General features: G+C 42.7%; 1 protein-coding gene across 6 annotated transcripts in view; it reads left to right on the plus strand.

The window, feature by feature from the left end:
• The window catches only part of PTPRA (protein tyrosine phosphatase receptor type A), a 161,442-nt gene that overhangs the window by 99,815 nt on the left and 38,788 nt on the right, over nt 1-22,839 (plus strand). For 5 of the 6 annotated variants that reach the window (XM_023251393.2, XM_023251391.2, XM_023251390.2 and 2 more), the window contains 3 exons: nt 9,788-9,872; nt 11,074-11,147; nt 11,364-11,500. In XM_023251393.2, the coding sequence (XP_023107161.1) occupies nt 9,788-9,872; nt 11,074-11,147; nt 11,364-11,500 (296 nt within the window). Of the gene's footprint in view, nt 1-9,781; nt 9,873-11,073; nt 11,148-11,363; nt 11,501-20,509; nt 20,604-22,839 lie in introns of those variants that run through there. The other variant, XM_019826747.2, reaches the window with a different exon arrangement.

Below are 22,839 nucleotides of genomic sequence, written 5' to 3' on the forward strand. Positions count from 1 at the left end.
TTCTCTCCTCTTTTGTTAATAGATCTGAGTCTCCTTCCCTCACAGCAGCGTGGGGATGTCTTTCCTATCTGTATTGTTTTTAACCACATCAAAAACATGGGTGTAGGGGCACTTGGGTGGTTTAGTGGGTTAAGTGTCCCAACTCTTGATTTCGGTTTAGGTCATGATCTCATGATCATGAGATTGAGCCCTGTGTTGGCTCCTCTGTGGGCATGGAGCCTGCTTAAGATTCTCTCTTCCTCTGCCCGTCCCCCGCTCATGTCCATGTGTGTCCAACTCTCTCAAAAAAAACCCAAAAACCATGGATATAATTCATATGTCAAAAGGTAAAATCTTGCTTCTGTGACAGAGGACTGTTCTGGCCTAAAAGCATGGAATAGTTAAAGTGGTGGTGTCCTGTAGTTTATGAAGAGCCTGGAGAATAGTGTCACTTTGTGGTTTTGCTTTAGAGTGGCAGCTTTTTATGGGCAAGTTAATGTCTGTGCTTAGTCTCCTCACCCATTCAAACAGGGCTAATAATGGTATCTAAGGGTTCTTAGGTTAATTGAGTGATAAAATATGTGCATGGTGCTTTGCTCTGTGCCTGCTATAGAAGTGCAAAAATACTCACTGTAATAATTTTTTATTAATTCCTAAGTTATCAGGCTAGCTGAGTCTCTTGTCATATTGCTTGCAGTGGTTGCATTGGTCATAAACAATACTGCACTGCTTCCTGGTACTTGTTCCATCCATTCATTCATTCAGGACTTGTTCTGACCACCCCACTTTACATCACAGAATGCTTCCTTCATTTCCTCTTTTACCCTGCCTTATTTTTCTTCACAGCACTCATTACTACATGTATTATATATTTCTTTACTTACCTGTTCTTTCTTCCCTACTAGACTGTAAGCTTCATGAGGGTAAGAAATTTTGATTTTATTCATTACTGTACCCTCAAGACCTGCCTGACACAATAAGTCACTCAAATATTTATTGAATGAAAGAATAAATGCTGAGTGCAGGGATATCTCAGTGTGATCTTGAATCCATGCCTTCAAGAAATTTGTGATTTAATGGACATATAGTCAATGACTTTAATTCAGTGTGATTAGTGTTGTAGCAGAGTAGGTACATAGTGTTATGGAAGTACAGGAAATGAGCCGTTACTCACAAAAGGTGATATTTGATCTGGAATTGTATAAATGGAGAGGTGGTAATAACATTCTAGATCAGGGTTTGGCAGACTTTTTGTATCAAGGACCAGATAATATATAATTTCACTTTTGCAATCATACTATCTTGGTCATATCTATTCAACCCTGCCTTAGTAGTGCAAAAGCAGTCATAGATAGTGTGTAAATGAATACAGATGTGCTGCAATCAAATTTTATTTATACAAGCTGGCAGTGGGCTACATTTGGGCTGTAGTTTTCCTGTTTTAGGCAGAGACTTGCCTGAGCCCAAAATCTGGACTGAGGTTCTCTGCTAATATGTGAACTTTTGGATGCCAAGGCCAAATGTCTTCCCTTGATATCAGGCACTTTGCAAATGCTGCTGCTTTTAAATCATCCATTAACTGGAAGAGGTGGAGAGTGATAATACGTTTGTATTTCATAAGGCATTCCACAAAGTTTCCAAGAGGTTGTCACACTACTACTAAGTAGGATAATAGGTATTTGAACTCTCAGGTTTGTCTGACCCTAAAGCCCCATGCTCTGGAAATGGCTTTCTTTTGACCTCCTGCTGAAATGAAAATTTGGCTAGATGAATAACTCCAGGTTCAAAGTGCTTCCTAAGAACTTGGTAGACAGGGCACCATTGGCTTTGGCGATGGTATTATAGATGTGAAGTCATACATAAATCTGATTCTTGTTTCTCTATTATAGGGAAACTTTTCTCTTCCGTTGGAAGTTTTTAAGGGTGGCTTCTGGTTAATTGGTTGATTTCAATCCAAAGTTTTAAAAGCTTGGTCAGGATGTATCTAGGTAAATCTCCTTTTTCAGTATTGCCACTCAAACTTAATGGTCCCTTTTGGCCTGATAACTGAGCAAACTTTCTTGTATAATTTCTTTCCTTCCTACCTTACTGTTCTCTTCTTTGGGAACTCCTAGATCTGTCCAGTTTGTCTCTTTACTGTCACAGTTTCTATCTCACTCTTACTGCTTTGTGTCTTGGGAACTTCCATGGTGTGGTTTTTCACATTACTAATTGGTTTTTCAGTTTCATGTGTTCTCCTGTTCAGCCTTTCTGTTGAGATTGTTTCTCCCCCAGTCGTGTTTTAGATTCTAAGAACTTTCTTAATTTTCAAATTGCTCCTTTCCCTCCCATTTCTTTTGTTGTAGTAAAACACACATAACAAAATTTACTATCTTAACCATTACTCAGTGTACAATTCACTGGCATTGAGTTCACTGACACTGTTGCACAATCATCTCCACCATCCATCTCCATAATTCTTTTCATCTTGTAAAATTGAAACTCCATACCCACTAAACTGTAGCTCTCCATTCCCCCCTCCCTCCAGCCCCTGGCACCTCCCCCCCCATTCTACTTTCTGACTCTGAATTTCACTACGCTAGGTACAAGTGGAATCATACAGTATTTGTTTGTCTTTGTGTGACTGGCTTATTCACTTTGCATGAGGTCTTCAAGGTTCATCCATGTTGTAGCATATGTCAGAATTTCCTTCCTTTTTAAGGCTGAAAATATTCCTTTGTGTGTGTATACATCATTTTGCTTGTCTGTTCACTCACCAGTGGCCATGTGGTTGCTTCTGCATGTTAGCTGTTGTGACTAATGCTGCTACAAACATGAGAATACAAATATCTTTTCAAGATCCCGCTTCCAATTTGGGGGGGGGGCATATACCCAGAAGTAGAATTGCTGGATAATATAGTAATTCTATTTTTAATGTTTTGTGGAACCACCATACTGTTTTCAACAGTACCGTACCATTTTACATTCCTACCAGCAGTGCACAGGGCTCCAGTTTCTCCACATTCTGGCCAACACTTGTTGTTTTCTGGAGTTGTTTGTTTGTTAGTTTGTTTGTTTGATAGCAGCAGTCCCTGATAGGTGTGAGATTGCTCCTTGTTTTATAGTGGCCTTTTAAAAAAATTGATGCAGTGTGCTGTTGCAATATATTTTTATTTTTTTTAATATATATATTTTTAATGTTTATTTACTTTTGAGAGAGAGAAAGAGAGCATGAGTGGGGGAGGGGCAGAGAGAGAGAGGGAGACACAGAATCTGAAGCAGGCTCCAGGCCCTGAGCCGTCAGCACAGAGCCTGACGCAAGGCTCAAACTCACGAACCATGAGATCATGACCTGAGCCAGAGTCGAACGCTTAACTGACTGTACCACCCAGGTGCCCCGTAGTATATTTTTAAAGATTATTCTATTTAAAGAAATACTCTATTTCTTGTATTGTGTCCGTTTCCCAGGACTGCCATCGCTGTCCTTGGTATCTGTGAAGGTCACTTAGAGAGCTCTGGTTGAGCTTTACCCTGGAGCATTGAGTGGATTAGAATGTGCTCACAGTAGGTATCACTTCAGGAGGACAAACAGGGACGTATCCTAAACTAGGGGTTCAGTCATGGTTTAGGAAGTTGGACGCAGTTCTCCTGTAGGTGGAGCTGCCTTCCTTTCTTTTTTCCCCTTCTTCATGTCTTGTGGCCACCTAGAATTACCTCAGGCCCAATCCTTGCCCTTTCTGTGTCATCAGGGCTGACCCAGGAAACTCTCTATGGGCCCAGTGTACCTAGCAGTCATGTGCAATGTAAAAACCCTTTCTGGGTGCCAATTCTAACCAAACCAGAAAAAAGCGTTTATGAGGCAATCGGGGATATTTAAACAGTAAGTGAATATTAGATTAAGGAATTAATGTTGCTTTATAAATAGGATAATGGTATTTTGGATATGTTAAGAATCCTTATCTCTTAGTGTTACATATTGAGATAATTACAGCTGAAATGATAGGTTCAGCTTCACTTTAAAATAATCCAGTGGGGGAGGGGTGGCGCCTGGGCAACTCAGTCCTTTGAGTTTTGATTTCAGCTCAGGTCATGATCTCATGGTTGTGAGATCAAGCCCCGTGTCAGGTTCCATGCTGAGTGTGGAGCTGCTTAAGATTCTCCCTTTCTCTCTGCCCCTCCCCTGCGTGTGCACGTGCTCTCTCGCTCTGTCTCTCTCAAAAAAGAAAAAAAGAATAAAATAAAATAATCCAGTGGAGTGGGTATAGACCAGTGGTTCTCAACTCAGGGTGGATTTCTCCCAGAGGACATTTGGCAATGTCTGCAGATGACTTTGGTCATCACAATTGAGGTTTTCTGCTGGCATCTAGTAGGTAGAGCCTAGGGATGTTGTTAAACATTTTACAGTGCATATGACAGTCCCCCCACAGCAGAGAATTATCTGGCCCAAAATGTCAGTAGTGTGAGGTTGAGAAGCCCTGGTAGAGATTTAAAAAACTGACATAATAGTGATAACGTTGGAAGTAAAGTGATATGTACACAGGAATTTGCTGTAGTGTTCTCTTTATGTAAGTTTGAAAGTTTTCCATAATACGAAGTGTAAAAATATATGTGCAACTTATATTTAAAAAAAAAAAAGCCATCAGCACTCTCTGACAGAACTTCTACTCTATATAGAGTGCTGTTTTCCCAGCTAAGTCTGAATGGGGCACACAGCTTGTTACCCAGCCTGTGGGTGTACGGGCCCTGCATTGACAAACCTTTGGTTAAATACCATCCTGCCACCCTAAGGCCTACATTCATCCACGGGTAGGCCTGGTTGACTCTAAGCTTGGGGTGTTTCCAGGCCCAGACTTGTTGAGCTAGTACTTAACCTTTCAACTGGAGGCTCTTCGGCTCTGATTGATCTCTCCAGTAGTCCAGTCCTTCTGCGTTGTCTTCTGCAGATCCCTGTTTCGGGTCTACTAATGCCACTCTTTGTTGCCTTCCAGATATGCTTTTGATTCATTAGTATTTTTATATTTCTTCTATCATTTCAATGTAATTTTGGGAAGAGAAAGAAGTAAGATTATGGATTCAGTTCACTCTCTTGAGCCAGATGTCTCTGATTACCTTCTTTTTATGCGTGGTGGACAGCCCTTTGTGATTGACATTTAACAAAGCCATATTTAGCAATAAGTCATTAATCTAGTATTTGTTTAGTGCCAAATGTATGTGAAATTCTGTCTGGGTTTTAGGTATGTGGTGAGAAACAAAGCAGATATGTAATTCTAGCCCTTGTGGAATTTATGGTGTAAAGGACAGACACTCATTATCAACTACGCTCAAATAAGTATATAACTACAAAGTGTGGGAAGTATTATCAAGAGCAGTAACAGAATGCTTTGTGAGAATAACAAGGAAGATAGTAGCCAATACTGACTGAATACATACCGTGCGTACCTGGTTACTGCGCCAAGAACTTTACATGGATGATCTCATTTAATCTGCAGATAACTTATTTTAGAGATAAGGAAACTAAGACTTCAGATCCTAATTTAGTTTTAGGAAGTCAAGAGAGACCTCTCTGGGAAAAGTAACACTTAAAATGAGAACTGAATGACTAGGAGGTAGCCAAGCAAAGAACGGAGGGAGGCTATGTAAAGCAGGAAGGAATAACATATTGGAAGGCCTAGGGAAGGAATGAACTCAGCATGAAGGGTGTTAGAGGCAGAAGTGGAGTGAGCAAGCAAAGTGTAGCAGGGGATAGGGTGGGCAGGGGCCAGCGGGGGAGGTTGTTCTAGGCCAGGGTGAGGGAGTTAGATTTCCTTCTAAAGGCTTGGGAAACTATCAAAAGGTTTTATAAGAGAAGAAGTTGGTCTGACTCGCTTTCTTAGAGACCACTCTGCCTGCTTTGGGGAGAATGGTTTGGCAGTGGACAGAGGCTTACTGTGGTCCAGAGGAGAGAGGATGGGGATTGAAACTACAGTGATGGCAACAGAATGGAAATAGGCAGACAAATTTGAGGCATTGATTTTAGCCCTAAAACATATTACTTATAGCTGGGTTGGTTATAGATAATAAGCAAGAGGAAGAAATCAAGGGGATATCCACGTTTCTTGAGCAGCAGGGTGCATGGTAGTGCTGACTACTGAATGGTGAGGGAAAGGTTTTAGACACGGAAGGTTTCACTGCCTGTGAAATTTAAGTGGAGGTGGCATATAGGCCCAGAAGAGAGGTCTGACCAACCAGTGCAAATGTGGGCGCTGCTAGCATATCATTTGTGCTTACAGCCATCTGTCTGATCAGATTGGCTAGATAGAGGTCAGGAAAGAGTGCCAGCGTGTGCCTGGGTGGCTCAGTCAGTTATGCCTCTGACTTCCGCTCAGGTCATCATCTCATCATAAGTTCGAGCCCCACGTCGGACTCTGTGCTGTCAGCACAGAGCCTGCTTGGGATCCTCTGTCTCCCTCTGTTTCTGCCCCTCCCCTGTTCACACTCTCCCTCTCTCAAAAATAAATAAGCATTTAAAAAAATTAAAAGAATTTAAATAAAGAAAAAGAAAAGAGGCCAGGGACGGAGCCCTGAGGAAGTCAGACACTTTGAGACCTGTTGTTGAAAGAGGAACAGCTAGTAAGGTTAAAATGAGGTGGAGCAGCCAAGAGGTAGAAAATCAGAGGAGTGCTTTGTTGTGGGAACCAAGAGTTGAAAGTTCTTCAAAAAGGAGGGAGTACATCCGGTTTGAATGCTCATTTCATATGAGAGCCACATACCAGGGTGTGTTTGAAAATTGCCATCAACAGGGGCGCCTGGGTGGCGCAGTCGGTTAAGCGTCCGACTTCGGCCAGGTCACGATCTCGCGGTCCGTGAGTTCGAGCCCCGCGTCGGGCTCTGGGCTGATGGCTCAGAGCCTGGAGCCTGTTTCCGATTCTGTGTCTCCCTCTCTGTCTGCCCCTCCCCCGTTCATGCTCTGTCTCTCTCTGTCCCAAAAATAAATAAACGTTGAAAAAAAAAAAAAAAGAAAGAAAATTGCCATCAACAAAGAAGCATGGTATACCTCCCATCTCTTTTTTTTTTTTTAATTTTTTTTTTTTTAACATTTATTTATTTTTGAGACAGAGAGAGACAGAGCATGAACAGGGGAGGGTCAGAGAGAGGGAGACACAGAATCCGAAACAGGCTCCAGGCTCTGAGCTGTCAGCACAGAGCCCGACGTGGGGCTCGAACTCACGGACCGTGAGATCATGACCTGAGCTGAAGTCGGCCGCTTAACCAACTGAGCCACCCAGGCGCCCCCTTCCCATCTCTTTTAAAAAACCTTTCCATCCCACATCTCCCTCCAGCTGCTGTTCCTTCTCTCTGCACCTCTTTATGGTCAAAGTCCTCACCTCAGAGAAGAAGTAGTATCTCACTCTCTTCTCTTTCCATCTTTATTTCACTCCCTTTCGGCTTTCTCACCGACTACTCAACTGAGACCACTCTTTGAAAGGTCACCAATAGGGGTGCCTGGGTGGCTCAGTTGGTTGAGCGACTGACTTCGGCTCAGGTCATGATCTCACAGTTTGAGAGTTCAAGCCCCGCGTTGGGCTCTGTGCTGACAGCTCGGAGCCTGGAGTCTGCTTCGGGTTCTGTGTCTCCCCCCTCTACCCTTCCCCTGCTCATGCTCTATGTCTCTCTGTCTCTCAATAATAAATAAACGTTAAAAAAAAAAAAGTCACCAATAGCTGCTGTCTTGTCATATCTTGTTTCACTTCTCTGTGAAACTCACCTACTTAAAATCTATTGACAGTATCTGGTTGAGTTGATTACTCCCTCCTTGAAACACTCTTTTCTTGGCTTTTATGATGCCATATTCTGCCAGATTACTTCCCATCTCATGACTGCTGCTTATGAGTCAGTTTAGCTAGCTGATCTTTTAAAAGAATGTAAATCCAGTTATATTTCTTTCCTTTTCAGAGCCCTCCAATCACATAGCGCTTCTCGTCACATTCAAAATTAAATCCACACTGCTTACCATGGCCTACAAAGCCCCAAGTCTTCTGGCTCCTGCCCACCTCTGCAGTCACATCCTGTACTAAAACTGGCCTTTGTGCTATTTCTTGAACCTGCCAAGTTGCTAAGGGAGATTATGCTTGCTGTTCTCTGTACCTAGAAAGCTCCTTGTGCAGATATTCGATGGTTTACTTCTTCACGTTATTTAGACGTCTGCTAAGTGTAAGCACTATAGACCTTCCCAAACTACTCTGAAATAACCCCCTCTAGCCCATCAGTCTCTCCTTTTACTCTTCTTCATAACACTTGTCCTTGTCTGAAATTGTATGTTTACTTGTTTGTCAATTAATATGCCCCTACTTCCCCCAGATTGTAGGCTCTCAGTCACTTGTCTGCTTGATGACTTCTCTGTTCTCAGAGTCTGGAACAGTACCCTGCTACAGTTACTGATCAAGAAGACAAGTCTTTGGGTCACCTGGGTGGCTCAGTCCAACTTCACCTCCAACCTCAGCTCAGGTCATAATCTTGCAGTTTGCGAATTCAAGCCCCGAGTCAGGCTCTGTGCTGACAGCTCAGCCTGGAGCCTGCTTCAGATTTTGTGTCTCCCTCTCTCTCTGCCCCTCCCCCACTCATGCTCTGTGTCTGTCTGTCTGTCTGTCTCAATAAAAAATAAAAGTTAAAAAAAGTTAAAAAAAAAAAAAGTAAGACAAGTCTTTGAGGTGACAATAATGGATGTAATCCAGACCATATGTGACAGGATTGACCTTTGCATGGGAGGGACACGCCCTCCCTTTTAGCGAAACGGAAATGGTGAAGTTAGTTACAAACACAGACTAGTTGTATGGTTCGTGGTGGGGGTGTGGGCCTGGAGGAGGATGAGTCGGCACCTGGTTAGCTGCCATGAGAAAGGAGGCTAAGTATTGGGTGGATAGGAAGCCAGGCCCTTTGGAATGAAGGGAGGAGTTGTTCTGTCTCTGAGCCAGATGTTGCTGTAGTTGAGCTCCTGGTAAAAGGTAGCCGTGCAAAGAGGTACAAAAGAGTACCCGGCATTTTTAGATATGTAGTGCTGGGGCGCCTGGGTGGCGCAGTCGGTTAAGCGTCCGACTTCAGCCAGGTCACGATCTCGCGGTCCGTGAGTTTGAGCCCCGCGTCGGGCTCTGGGCTGATGGCTCAGAGCCTGGAGCCTGTTTCCGATTCTGTGTCTCCCTCTCTCTCTGCCCCTCCCCCGTTCATGCTCTGTCTCTCTCTGTCCCAAAAATAAATAAACGTTGAAAAAAAAAAATAGATATGTAGTGCTTAAGGATCTTTAATCAGGAACATTGTTCTCTATGCCAGGAAACCATTTGAGTTTACAATAGGAAAATTGCCCTTTTACCTTCCTCTCCTATCTTCCTCTAGATGGAGCCCATTGAGACTAGGACAGAGTGCACTGATGGCCCTACATACCTAGCTTGCCATCAGGATTGACATGTTCATGCTTTCAAATATTTGAGGGTTTTTTGGTTTTTGTTTCTTGTGTGTGTGTGTGTGTGTGTGTGTGTGTGTGTGTGTGTGCGCACGCACGCATGCACTACGTGCTGTTTTAGACTCTATAGCAATGAAAGAAACAGAGTCTTTGCCTTATAGGGCTTTTATTCTAATGTAGGGAGCCAGTAAACAAATGTCCAAATCAGAGATGGGATGGGCGTGTCACTCTGGGTCCTCACCCTACCTTTTGCCTCGCCTTCCACCCACACTGGCCCTGGGGTGGCAGTGGAACATGTTCTGTCTCTCACTCACTGTCCATGGCCTGCCATCTACAGAAGCATTGAGTGAGCTCTCCATTGCATACGATGGTAATGACGTATTCTCTCCATTTCAGATGAGACGCCAATTATTGCAGTGATGGTAGCCCTGTCCTCTCTGCTCGTGATCGTGTTTATTATCATAGTTCTGTACATGTTAAGGTGAGCATGCTAAAGCTTCTACGTTCTCTTGGACTCTGTTACAATACCCCAGGGTCTCAGTATGCCCACACAGTCCAGAAGACAGTGAGATAAGAACAGTGAATAGGATAGAGGGGACTGCCTTGTGATACTAAAATTAAAATTCTACATAGTAATGGTTTAAAAGCTCTACATAGTCTTCCTCAAGACCCAGCCCCTCCGCTTTGCTTCCATCTGCCCAAATCCAGTCCCCAGCTCCAGTTTAACCTAAAGCCCAGGATGGTGGTTTGAGGTTGAGGGAAAAGATATAATCTGTGTCATTGCTGTTAGGTGGGTTAAGATCCCCAGATCTAACCCTACTGTAGCAACCCCTAAAAGTACCTGAATGGAGAAGGTGCGCTGACTAGAGACCTGTATTTCTAGTTGGGGGTTTGGGGGCACACCTAAGATCTAGGATCCCTGACCCTGGTGTGCTGAACTGAACCGCGTGAATTAGAGTTCCCCCTTCTGACTTTCTTCAGGGTCCCCTAGATATTGTTCCTCAAACAGGAAGGAAAAGCAAGCAAGGGGAAGCCAGGGGAGAGAAGAGAGAGATGCATTTGTCCTCTTCCTGCTAAAGTTACTGCCCTGGCTAATTGGGATTAACTCTGCCCTTATCTTTGGCTTAAGCTGCTCTGTGCTCCCTCTGTTCTTTTGCAGGGATAAAGAGAAGGGAACCTTACACACCCCTACAATTTGTCATGTGTCTCCACCATTCTGCAGGAGACTTGTAGCCAGACCTGTGCCCACCCAGTCTGAAGCTCCGGGCTTCTCCCTGATTGCACCGGGGAAATACCCCTATTAAGCTATTTTAGCTTAATAGGGATATTCTTATCTCCCCTCCACTGTATTCTACTCACTTACCCCTTCTCCACCTGGTGCGGCTGTCATCTCCAGTGAGTCCTGGAACTGGAGCCACACAGAGGAGCCATACAAGCCAGAATATACTGTTATGGCACCTGGGTTGGATTCTAGTGTGCTGAGGATGAGCAGGAACATCCTGAGGCACTCGATCACCCTGGAATGGAGCTGCCTCAGCATGTGCAGGACCTGTCTCTAAAAGAACATGTTTATTTGGTAAAGGAGATTTAGGATGCTGAATTGATACATGGAAACATAAAGCTAGTGATTGGTCTCTCCTGACTCTATGCTTGCTTTTTCACTATGAACATTTTCTCATTAGGTTTAAGAAATACAAGCAAGCTGGGAGCCATTCCAATTCTTTCCGCTTATCCAATGGCCGCACTGAGGATGTGGGTAAGGCCCCCCTTAATGACATGGGGAACCTTCATGGAGAAGAAAATCAAGAAATTAGGGGTTTCCCATCCTAAAAGGGCAAGGAGGGGGAAGACTTGAAGAAAGCATTCCTGGTTTTTGGAGGCCTGGTGCATGAGATAGAACACCCAGTTTAGTCTCCAGAGAAGGGCTGGGTCTCCAGAGCACCTGACCAACCTTCCCCCTTGTATACTGCAGAACCCCAGAGTGTGCCACTTCTGGCCAGGTCTCCAAGCACCAACAGGAAGTATCCACCCCTACCCGTGGACAAGCTGGAAGAGGAGATTAACCGGAGAATGGCTGATGACAATAAGCTCTTCAGAGAGGAATTCAATGTGAGTTCTTTGCTGAGGCTGGTGTGTCAGCAGGGAGGAAGGCAGACCGAAGGTCGGGCCTTTTGAGTCACGGGGTAGAAAACAGGTTTCTAACGGGTTAAGAGGTGAGAAATTTTCTACCAGGTTCATCTGACTCCTTTCCTATGTGATCATAGACAGGAAATGAAATAAGATTTGCCTCACCTCTCTCATCTACCCATCCATCCATCCATCATCGCATCTGTTACTTTGTTTGTTTAATAAATACTTACCAGGCATCTAATATGTGTGAGGCACCAAGGATTTTCTGGGGAGCAAAAACAGATCCAGTCCCTACACTCAGGGAACTCACTGTCCAGTAGGAAAACCCCCATAAATAAGAACAAAAATATATAAATTCAGACAGTAATACAAGACATGAAGGACTGGTGCATAGTTGTAGGAGCCTATATTAAGAAGTGGCCTTTTAGAGTCTGGAACAGGGGTCGCAGAGTGTCTTAAGCAATAGACAATAGGAATAAATCAGTATAGAAATGAAGACCATGAAAGACTGCTGAGCACAGGCATCATTTGGGGTATTTAGATTTGTAGTTTTTTTTTGTAACTCCCTTAAGGAAGCTGAACATGTTTGGGGATCTACCAGTTGATATTCCCAGCCACCAGTTCTGATTCCAGTTCAGACCTTCCTTGAAGAAATTATGTTTTAATTGAGACCTAATCATAGGCGAGGGCATTGGTAAAAGTGGTGTGGGAAATATTCCAGGCACTGGAAATAGCAGGAGCCAAGCTATCACTAGTAAGGGTGGGTAAGGGAAGAGCGGATCCAAAAAATAAAGAAGGGCTGTGTGTGCCTAAAGGGCAGAGACTTGGGGAAGTGGTAAGATATGAAACTGTGTAAGGCAACTGGGCCAGGCTGTAGAAGTTGTGGATTGTGATGAGAGAAGAGAAAGCCATGGACCAACCAGATTTATATTTTGAGAAAAATCATTCTGGCAGCTAAATAGAGAAGAGCCCATAGGGAGACCAGAATGGATGCAGGGAGTACAGTTAGGGGCTGCAGCCCCTAGTTGTTAAGAGCCGAGGTGCTGATAGGTTGACGAAAGGTGGTAATGATTAGAGAGAGGGGGATGGACAGAGAGGAACAGTTCCAGAGTTGGCTAATTCATCAGCTGGGGCATTGTTAAACTCTCAGTCTCCTTCACATCTTCCCACTCAGCCATGTGTCAGCTTTGTCTTTTAGGCTGACTCCCCTCATGTTGCCAAAACGTCTGCCTCAGTCCTAAGTGCCACATGGAGGTATAACAAGGTCCAGTGGGAAAAGGATGACTGTTTCTTCCTGTGTGTCTCCTTTTATCAGTGAAGAAAACTTTCCCAAGAGCTTCTGAAGACTTCCCTTGTCACATGCTCTTTCTTAAATCAGTCACAAGCAAGGGAGAATTAGGCTTACTGCAACTGACTGAGATCAGTCCAGATTTTTCCTGTGTCGTGTCAGGGTTAGGCAGACAAGCCCACAGAATGGAAGCCATAGTAGCAAGGGGGAAGGGAAGAATGGTTATTGGGTGGGTGAGTCACCACTCATATCTGTTTTATCACTGAAGGGCTTAGAGGAGTGGAGAGTGATGTGAGCAGCTTTGCACTCCGAGAAAATCATTAGCAATGATGTGGAGAATAGATAGGAAAGAGGCAAGAGTTAAAGCAGGAGACCATTTACCGGGCAAGAGTTAATGGAGTAACTTGGACTCTTTTTTTGGCTATTGGAAAAATGGTATTGTGTAGTGCTCATTATTGATTGGGAACATTTACCTCATCCCCGAAGATAGCACCCAGCCTGAATACCATAGCTAGGTCCCAAACAGGCACTCTACTGTTTCATAATCCATAGTGCCCACTGCTTCTAGGTAATAGGGTTTGTGACCTCATGGCCAAATGTCTTTTTCTGTGAAATGAGTTTTTTGTTTGGAGGAATATTGCCTGAGATAAAACATTCCGGTAAATCCCTGGATGGAGGTGGTATTCCTAGAGGCGTGGTAGGCAGATTTAAACAGATACTGTGGTGAGAGCCAATTGCCATGCTACCATGGCCACTGTGTTCATGGGTTCATTGGGCTAGCACCGCAGGTAGTGAAGGAAAGGGCCGAGCAGCATCTCTTGGGTTTTTAACGGTGAATGCTATCTGGTGAGCATACAGGTGAAGCATAAATATTTCCTGTCTTTCTTGTTCCAGTTGTCCACCACCCAGGGATCGGCTTAGATCCTGACCTCCAGTGAGGTAGTGTGATACCTTGCTTGAAGTTCTGTTTCCTGGAAGGATTTCTCTTCTGTACTCGTTCAGAACATCCCTTAAGTAGATTATCCTGTATTAGTCCACTTCCAGAATGGGCCAGTATGTCTCACAGAGCCATTTGTGCACTAGGCTGGACTTTTTTCTTCTGTTAACTATTGATATCATTGGGAAGTTAGGTGTGTCTAGAGTGGCTAGGTGGCAGGTGTTCTGTGCACATCACTTCCATCTGGTGGTAGAATTTTGTTGGACATGTTTAAATTTGTGGCTTATTAAGTCATATAGTACTTAGCTGATAATGGGCAGCTGAAGTCACTTGAATATCTAGTTACCCATGGTCAGGCTTATCGTCTCTACCAGAGCCCGATGCTAAGCTAGCAACCCAGCTAAACTTGCTGACAGGATCATGGTTTTGTCCCCAAATCCTAAACTTTTTCATTATGATTTTTCTGCTCAGCCTTAAGCACAGACAGTTAGGGCCCCACAGAATCAACCAGAACCAATTTCTTTGTGGCCTGGGTTAGCTAAAGAGCCTTCTCTCTTTTCAGATCACTCAATAAATGAATCAGAACAAGACACCAGCATGCCTGTGGTATAGGCTGTCTTCAAAATCTAAAATGGCTCAGCATGCATCAGTCCTTCCTAAGGAGGGAGGGGGATGGGCAAGGAGCAGCAACTTGTCCTTTATGTTGGAGGGGATATCCTGACATGCCACAGGTCTTTGACTTTCAGAAAATTTGGCAGAAGTGGCAGACCATATTTTTTATGTCCAGCCTGAACAGCTAAGGTACATAATTCCTTCAAGTCCTGTGAGCTTGATGTCATCAGCATAGTTGTCAGGGTGATGCCCTGTGAAACAGACAAAATCCTCCTGAACCAGATCACATCAGAGAGAGGTCAAGATGATTAATCCCTGAGGCTGCTCCTGCCATGAGAATGGGAACCGCTTCATGTAGTCTTTGTGCACGGTAGAGGAAAAAACAGCTATTAGTCAATAGCTATATTCCAGCAGTTATGCTAATTTGTCGAAAGGAGAGTGCATCTGGAAAAGCACCTGTAAATCGGCACCTCTACACGATTCGTATATTATAATCTGACATCCTTAAACACTGCCAGTCTTTTATGCTAGTTTATTTTGTAGTTTGCATGTGGGGAGGTGGTAATAGGAATCATCAGAATAGCTAATACTAGGAGTTAACTGAGCACTCGCTTCATGCCATCACTAAACTCACACATGGAGATGTAGTATCTCATTTTCCTGCAATTTATAATCTTCTGTAGCAGTTCAGACCTCTGTAACTCACCTAGAGACTTAGCCTTTTGCAAAGCTTGCATTTGCTCTTGCTATTTTAATGGTCCTCCTTATTCATTGGATTAAGAGACCAGTGTGGGTATTCTATCACTTTCTCTAGATAGCTGCTCCAACCATACATTGGGAAAAATAGGTAGTTCCTAATGTAAGTGCAGTTTGGGCCAAAACTCTTTCCATCTCCTGGCCTGCAAAGGGTCCATTCTAACTAGCATAAAATAGTGACATTCTGGGTTCCCAGGAATTAGTTAGCTCAAGGCCAGAACCTAATAGATCCCAAACAGTGTATTTCTCTTTACCCCCGGAGCTACCATGGTAGGTGGCTGTAGATTCTTAAGGGAAGATGAAGAGGAAGTTCATGGTATATGAGTGTTGATGTTATGGGGCAGAGTTCTTCCTTACATATGCCTAACACTGAAGGGTTCTGGATCATGAACTGACCCAGGCCAGGAGTTGGATGCAAAGGAGCCCTTTCTGTACCTTAGTGCTCTAGGCAGTCCCCCTTCACTGACCTAGGCTAGCTGCCTCCCATTTTTATTATTAGGAGCCTCACAATGATTTATCCACAACTAGAGATGTCAGAGCCCTGGTGACTATGGCCTCTGAGGCTCCTTCCATCCCACTAACATCACGAATCTCATTTTGAAGCCAGTCCCTTCCACCAGCATCTCACTCTGTTAAAGACTGGAAAGCACTTCTGAAAGATTCCAATGCTTTCCATACACACGTGCACTCTCTGGGAAGGCAAATGTTATCCTATCAGGGACACAGTGAAGGTGTCACTCAGAAGGTTGAGCCTCTGGGAGCCCCTGTAGCACTGATATCCCACACTTTGTGCCAAAGGCTTTCTGGCTTTTCATTGTTACTTAGCTGGATTTAGCATTCAGTCCAGGTTTCCACTGGCCAACCTAGCCTGCCATTTGGTGGCCAGTCTCCTGAGCTGTTACACTACCTGCAGAAGTTCACTTAACCATATTATAATTTGAAATTAGAAATTTGGCCTCATCCAAGAATGATGCTCTTCCCTCCTTGGTCTGAAATCTCTAAAATCTGTATCAACAACTATTCCTATGTGATTTTTGACGATCCAACTCCATGAATTCCTGCAGTTTCCTCTAAGTATTAGCTCTTTTCTTTTCTTTTTATTTATGTATTTTAACCTCCAAATTGTGTTGTGCTTATATCCTGGCTATCCATGAGCGATGAGAGCTGAGTTATAGGGCAGTTTTCTTCCTCATAAAAGTAGGGTGCAGTGGAGAGCATAATAAAGATTTTTAGAAGTTGGCTTTCTCCCAACTCCACTGTTTCGGCGTCATTTTCACTGTCTCACTTAAGGCCCTGTCTTTCACATGAGCCACCCAGGAAAGATGTAAATTCCATTAGCATTAACATTCAGCAATCAGCAAAATACTGAAATCTTAACATTTGGTTCACCAAAATGCATGGCACAGTCATAGAAAGGCCCTAAGTTTTGTGCTGTCTTTGGACGTAAACATTTGATGTTGGAGCTGGGCTTTTTCTTATTATCTAATAGTGTCGGAAGTTACCCCACACCTTGGTTTTAATGTTTCTCATTTCCTTTTAATTGGGATTCATCCACATCTTTACCACCAGTGAGAAAATATCCCAGGCGATTGCAAGCAGTAACTGAAGTCGGGAACTATGGGTGACTTGCTCTTTCTCATCCTGTAACTTGGTTGACATTTCCTTTCCCTTCATCTGAACCCAGTGATCAGGAGTACATCGCCCTCATTTCCCCCCTCGGTCTCTCCACCACAGCCCTGTCTAATACTAAACTGCTAAGTCAGTTAAGGTTTTTTTGTTTAAAAACAGAAGTCAACTCAACCAAATTAAGCAACAACAACAAAAACCCAAAGCATTAATTGGGAAGCATCAAGCTAGGGAAGCTGGCAGAATCAAAAGCTGATGTGGACTACTAGCCCTGGGGCAGAACAAGCCCTGTCCTGGTGGCTCTGGGGCTCTCTAGGGAAGCCTCTGCTCCTTTCTTGGTATCACAGTCCTGAGAATCTGGTCTGGCACAGTGCAGCTCAGGTGTGACTGTGCCCACATCAGTCAGCCCTGGCTGGAAAGAGAAGGAGTAACACATAGGGCAAACATACCAGCTTGTGTCTACTGTCAGAATAATATGATCATGGGGTAAGAAAGGCCTTTTTATTTATTTATTTTAATTTTTTTTTCCACGTTTATTTATTTTTGGGACAGAGAGAGACAGAGCATGAACGGGGGAGGGGCAGAGAGAGAGGGAGACACAGAATCGGAAACAGGCTCCAGGCTCTGAGCCATCAGCCCAGAGCCTGACACGGGGCTTGAACTCACGGACCGCGAGATCGTGACCTGGCTGAAGTCGGACGCTTAACCGACTGCGCCACCCAGGCGCCCCGAGAAAGGCTTTTTTAAGCAAAACACAAGATTCAGAATCCACAGTGGAATAGATTGAAAGATAATAAATATATTAAAATATTAAACGTTCCTATGAAAAATGATGTCGTAAAATGGCCAACTGTTAGAAACGGTTTGCCGCAGGTAGAGAATTTTTCATAATACATAAAGAGCTTCTATAAACCTGTGAGAAAAAAGTAAACAGTGCAGTAGAAAAGTTAATAGTTCATAGGAAGAAACCAAATGGTCTATAAACATATGAAAAGCTCAACTACATATAGTAGTCAAGGAAATCCAGATTAAAACTAACCATTATTTTGGGCCTGTTAGATTTGAAAATTTAAGAAGATTGATGAAGTATGGGCAAAGGTATTGGGATACAGATACTCTTATGCACGGGTAGAGCGAGTTTAAATTGGGATAGCAGTGGAGGATGATTTGGCAATATCAATCAAATTTTAAATGTTTATACTATCTGACCTAACTTCTGGGACTCTAACAGAAAACCAAATATGTATTTGTACAAGGTTGTTCATTACAGCATTATTTATAATAGCAAAGAAAATAAAATGAAAGGCAAATATCTGTCAAATAGCAGAATGGCTAAATTATTTCTTGCATCTATTATGAAATTCTAGGAGTGTCTGGCTGGCTCACTTAGTAGGGCATGCGACTCTTGATCTCAGTGTCATGAGTTGAGGCCCCATATTGGCTGTGGAGCTTACTTAAAATAAAGATTAAAAAAAGAGGGGCACGTGGGTGACTCAGTCAGTTGAGTGTCCGACTCTTCTCCTCAGCTCAGGTCACGATCTCAGGGTCATGAGCTCAAGCCCTGCATTGGGTTTCACGCGGACAGCATTGAGCCTGCTTGGGATTCTCTCTCTCTCCTCTCTCAGCTCCTCCCCTGCTCACATAAGTGCATGCATACTCCCCCCACCCCGACCCAAAAGAAATAAACTTTTTAAAAAAATAAATAAAATTAAAAATAATAAAAAATAAATGTCTTGACCTAGATTTCTAAGTCATTGTTATGGGAGAAAACACATTGCAGAGGACTATACATGGTATAATCCCATTTTTAAAAAATACTTACTTTTTAAACGTTTTATCTTTTTTTTTAAGTAGGCTTCACACCCAGCATGGAGCCCAATGTGGGCTTGAACTCATGATCCTGAGATCAAGACTTGAGCTGAGATCAAGAGTCAGATCCCTTACCGACTGAGCCACCAAGGCATCCCCTAAAGATTTTATTTTTTTAAATAATCTCTACACCCAAGATCTCTACACTCATGACCCCAAGATCAAGAGTTACATGTTCTACTCACTGAGCCAGCCATTTGCCCCCAACAATACTTTTTAAAGTCTGGAAAAATACTGTGAGCTATGAGCAGTGGTTAACTACAAGGAGGATAGAATATAGGAGAGACATGATCGGGAACTTTCACTTTTTACTGAATTATTTGACTTTTTTTATAAGCATATTCTTTCCATAACATTTTAAAAAGTAGAGTTTTTTAATATGGTAAATGAAACTAATGGAGCTTAGCTTTAGCATAATATCCACTGTACTTTAATGGATATATAACATGTGAAATAAAAGTTGATATCCCAGCTTGAGCTGTGCCCAGGAGTCTTGTGATCCAGTCTCTTTGGAAAGGAATATCACCAAATGGGAAATTGTTGTGGAGAAAAATTGGACCATGGAGGTGAACAGCTGAAGGGATAATAAGCATAGGACATGACAGCTGTTTTCAGATATTTGAGGCTAAAAGGAGAGTGTGTAGCATTTCTATGAAACCCAACAATGGCTGAAAGTTCTAGGCGATGGCCTTCGTCCTAGAGGTATAAGCTGGACGTTTTAAATTGACCAGCATTTGTCTTAGAAGCATTGAATTTATCTAAAAGAAACACTCTGAAAAGCCACTTATTGAGGTCCCTAAAGCATGTTCAAGGCTTAAAAGAAAAAGACAAAATTTAGTTAGCTTCTGAGAGGAAAAGTGACAGAGAAGAGAGAGAAGAGTGGAGACAGTGAGATGGTCTGGATCTGCCATGTCACATTGCAAGCAGGATGTGACACCCTCCCTGCTCCAACTCAGGACTCTACATCCTTATAGAGACAGCTTAACTCTTGGACTTCCAAGTAGAGAAGCATGTGTGTGTGATCTGGCAACAGAACTGTGTGGCATCTGAGTAAGAGGAAGGCAGAGTAGCCTGTACATTGACCGAGTTGTCTCTAAATAAATGAATCAGAGTCAGAAACCTATAGGCATCGACAGGAAATGTGTCAGGGGCTTTGGAATTCAGAGTCTAGGGAATTGGGGGTTTGGGGTGTCCAAGGGACAGAGAAGGCTCCAGCTGACCTCTGAGTTTTCCACTAGTCAGTGCAAGGTAAATACAAAAGAAATGTGTGTCTGGGTGTTGGGTCCTCCTAACCAGAATCGTTGCAATGAGATGAACTGCCTTAAAAGGAAGTAGATACCCTGTCGTGTCAGAGTCCTTAGGCACTGATGACTCTTGCTTGGGTGAGAGTGTTTGCAAGGGGATTCAGATTTAGAAGAGAATGAGACCCAGCAACCTTCTGGAGATCTTAGGCAGCACAGTGAGGCAAGAAAAAAAATGAAAGGCATTAAGGATTAGAGAAGAAGAAACAAAATACGCGTTTTTGCAGAAGAGAATAATTGTCCTTGGAGAAATCCAAATATCCATCAGCTAAATTATTAGAATTAATAAGTTATTTTAGCAAGGATGATAGATACAAAAACAGCATAAAAAATTAATGAATTTCTACACATAAGCCACAATCAGAAAATCAAATAATTTTTAAAATATGTCATTTACAGTAGCATCCAAAAGGCATAAATTTAACAAAATTTTACAGAATCTTTGGAGAAAATTATAAAAATATTTGAAGGCATTAAAGAAAAAGCCTAAACAGTGAAGAGTTAAGATCAGTGAATTAGAAGGCTCAATATTGTAAAGATGTCAATTCTCCCCAGACTGATATATAGATTCAATGCAATTCCCATAAAAATCCCAACAGGTTTTTTGTGGAACTTGACAAGCTGATTCTAAAATTTATATGGAGGAGAAAAGATTCAAGAATAGCCAAGACATTCCTGAAGAAGAAGAACAAGGTGAGGAGACCTGCCTTACCAGATATAAAGAGTTATTACAAAATTAATGAAGATAGTTTTGTATTGGCACTGGGATAGACGGATTGACCACTGGAACAAAATAGAGAGCCCCAAAGCAGATTCATGTATGAGTGGAAACTTATTTCTGCCAGAAATACCATGGCAGTTTAAAGGGTGGTCTTTACAATGAGTAGTGCTGGGACAATTGAGTAACCCTTTGGAATAAATGAAGTTGAATTCTTGTTTCATACCAAACAAAAAATTGGTCCCAGTTGGTGTAGACACTGTAATTTAAAAGACAAAAACAATGAAACATAGAGATAGTAATGGAGGGAAGTATACTTATGAACCCACAGTGAAAAAGGATTTAAGATTTAAAATGTTGATAAAGGGAAACATTGATAAACTTGACTACATTAAAATGCAAAACTTCTGTCCATAAATAGATATGACAAAGAAAACGAAAGCGCAGGCCACAACTTTGTAAAATATGTTTGTAACCCTTGTACTGACAAAGGATGCGTATCTAGAATATATAAAGAACTCCCGCAAATAAATAAGAAAATAAATAAGCGATCCAGTCGAAAAGTAGGGGAAACACTTGGAGGGAATCCCGTTGACCAGGAAACTATGGAAAGATGGTGAACCTCATTAATAATCAAGGAAATGTAAATTAAACCTGCATTTGCTATATTTAAAGTCTGACAGCAAATGTTGGTGAAGATACAGAAAAACTAAAACACTTCACATTGCTTTTGGGAGTGTAAATTGGTACAGCTATCTCGAAAAACAGTTTGGCCTTATCTGGTAAGATTAAAGATGCTCATACCTGAAACTCTTGCACATGTGCACGAGGAAACACATACAAATTAGAGCTCAAAGCAGGATTGTTAACTGTAAACAACCCAAATATTCATCAGTAGTAGAATGGATAAATAAATGGTGTGGTCTCAAAATGGAGTGCTACAAAGTAGTTGAAGTGAATGAACTTTGGCTACCTGGAGCAACCTGAGTGAATCTTCAGAATATAATGTTGGGCAAGAGAAAAGGTCACCCCTTGATTATGATTCCATTTTTATTAAAAAAAAAAAAAGACTGAACAAAAAAATATAAAATGTTCAAAGATACAGAATGTGTGGGATACAAATAAAGTAAGGTGATGGTAAACACAAAATTCTGCGTTTACTTGTGGGAGGAAAAGGAAGAGGATATGAAGAGGAAGGGCCCAAAGAGAACTTCTAAGTTCAATTGTGTGATGGAGGGGCGCCTGGGTGGCTCAGTCGGTTAAGCATCTGACTCTTGGTGTCGACTCAGGTCATGATCTCAGGGTTTGTGAGTTCAAGCCCAACATCAGGCTCTGGGCTGATAGTGAGGAGCCTTCTTGGGATTCTCTCTCTGCTCCTCCCCTGCTTGCTCTCTTTCTCTCTCTCGAAAATAAATAAATAGACTTAAATTGTGCAATGGATATCCTTTTTTATAAATATAAAAGTTGAAAACAATTTTTTTTAACAAAACTTGACATTTTAAAAAAATGATTTCATTCATAGCCTGGCTTCCAGAAAGAGCTTAAGCAAGGGATGACATGGTCTTTGATGCCACCTAGTGTTTCTAGAGATTTTAACATCTGGTAGCCTTCTGGTTCAGATGCTTGTGCCTCACTCCGTGAACTAGGTTTTTCAGAGTAGAAACTGAAAGTATAGAGTTCCCCGCCCCCCACCTTGTTTTCACCCCTGCCCTGGATTCTTCAGTGTGACCCATTGCATGTAGCACCAAGTTGTCTGGGTCAGGCCCTTTCTTTTCTCTTGCCAAACAATGGTGCCTGTTTCTCCCTAACTTTCCTTTTAGGGGTCTCAGCCTTGCTGGAGACCTAGTTTTCCTGCATCGTCACTATGGGAAGCTGGGAATGCTGATTGGACTATAAGGTGTGGTCATTGTCCTAACCGACCCCTGAGGCCTATTTTCAAGAGTCTTGCTGTCACTACTTGTGCTCTACATCATTTTAGACAAGGGGTGTACGGAAAAATAATGTCTCTGGCTTGTCATGAGGACTTGTATCTCATCCTGCCCTGTAGCAGGGTGGAAACCTATGGACATCTAACCTGTCTGGAAGAAGAGAAGGCAAACCGGGGGTGAACTGGGAAATTCCAGTCTTCAGTCAGGTCTCTGTTCCATGTGCAAGAGTCCAGCCCAGGAAACTCCCTTTTCCCCTTTAGGTATTGGCAGCGCAGGGTCTAAG

The sequence above is a fragment of the Felis catus genome, chromosome A3 (assembly GCF_018350175.1).
Source record: "Felis catus isolate Fca126 chromosome A3, F.catus_Fca126_mat1.0, whole genome shotgun sequence".
Classification (NCBI taxonomy): domain Eukaryota; kingdom Metazoa; phylum Chordata; class Mammalia; order Carnivora; family Felidae; genus Felis; species Felis catus.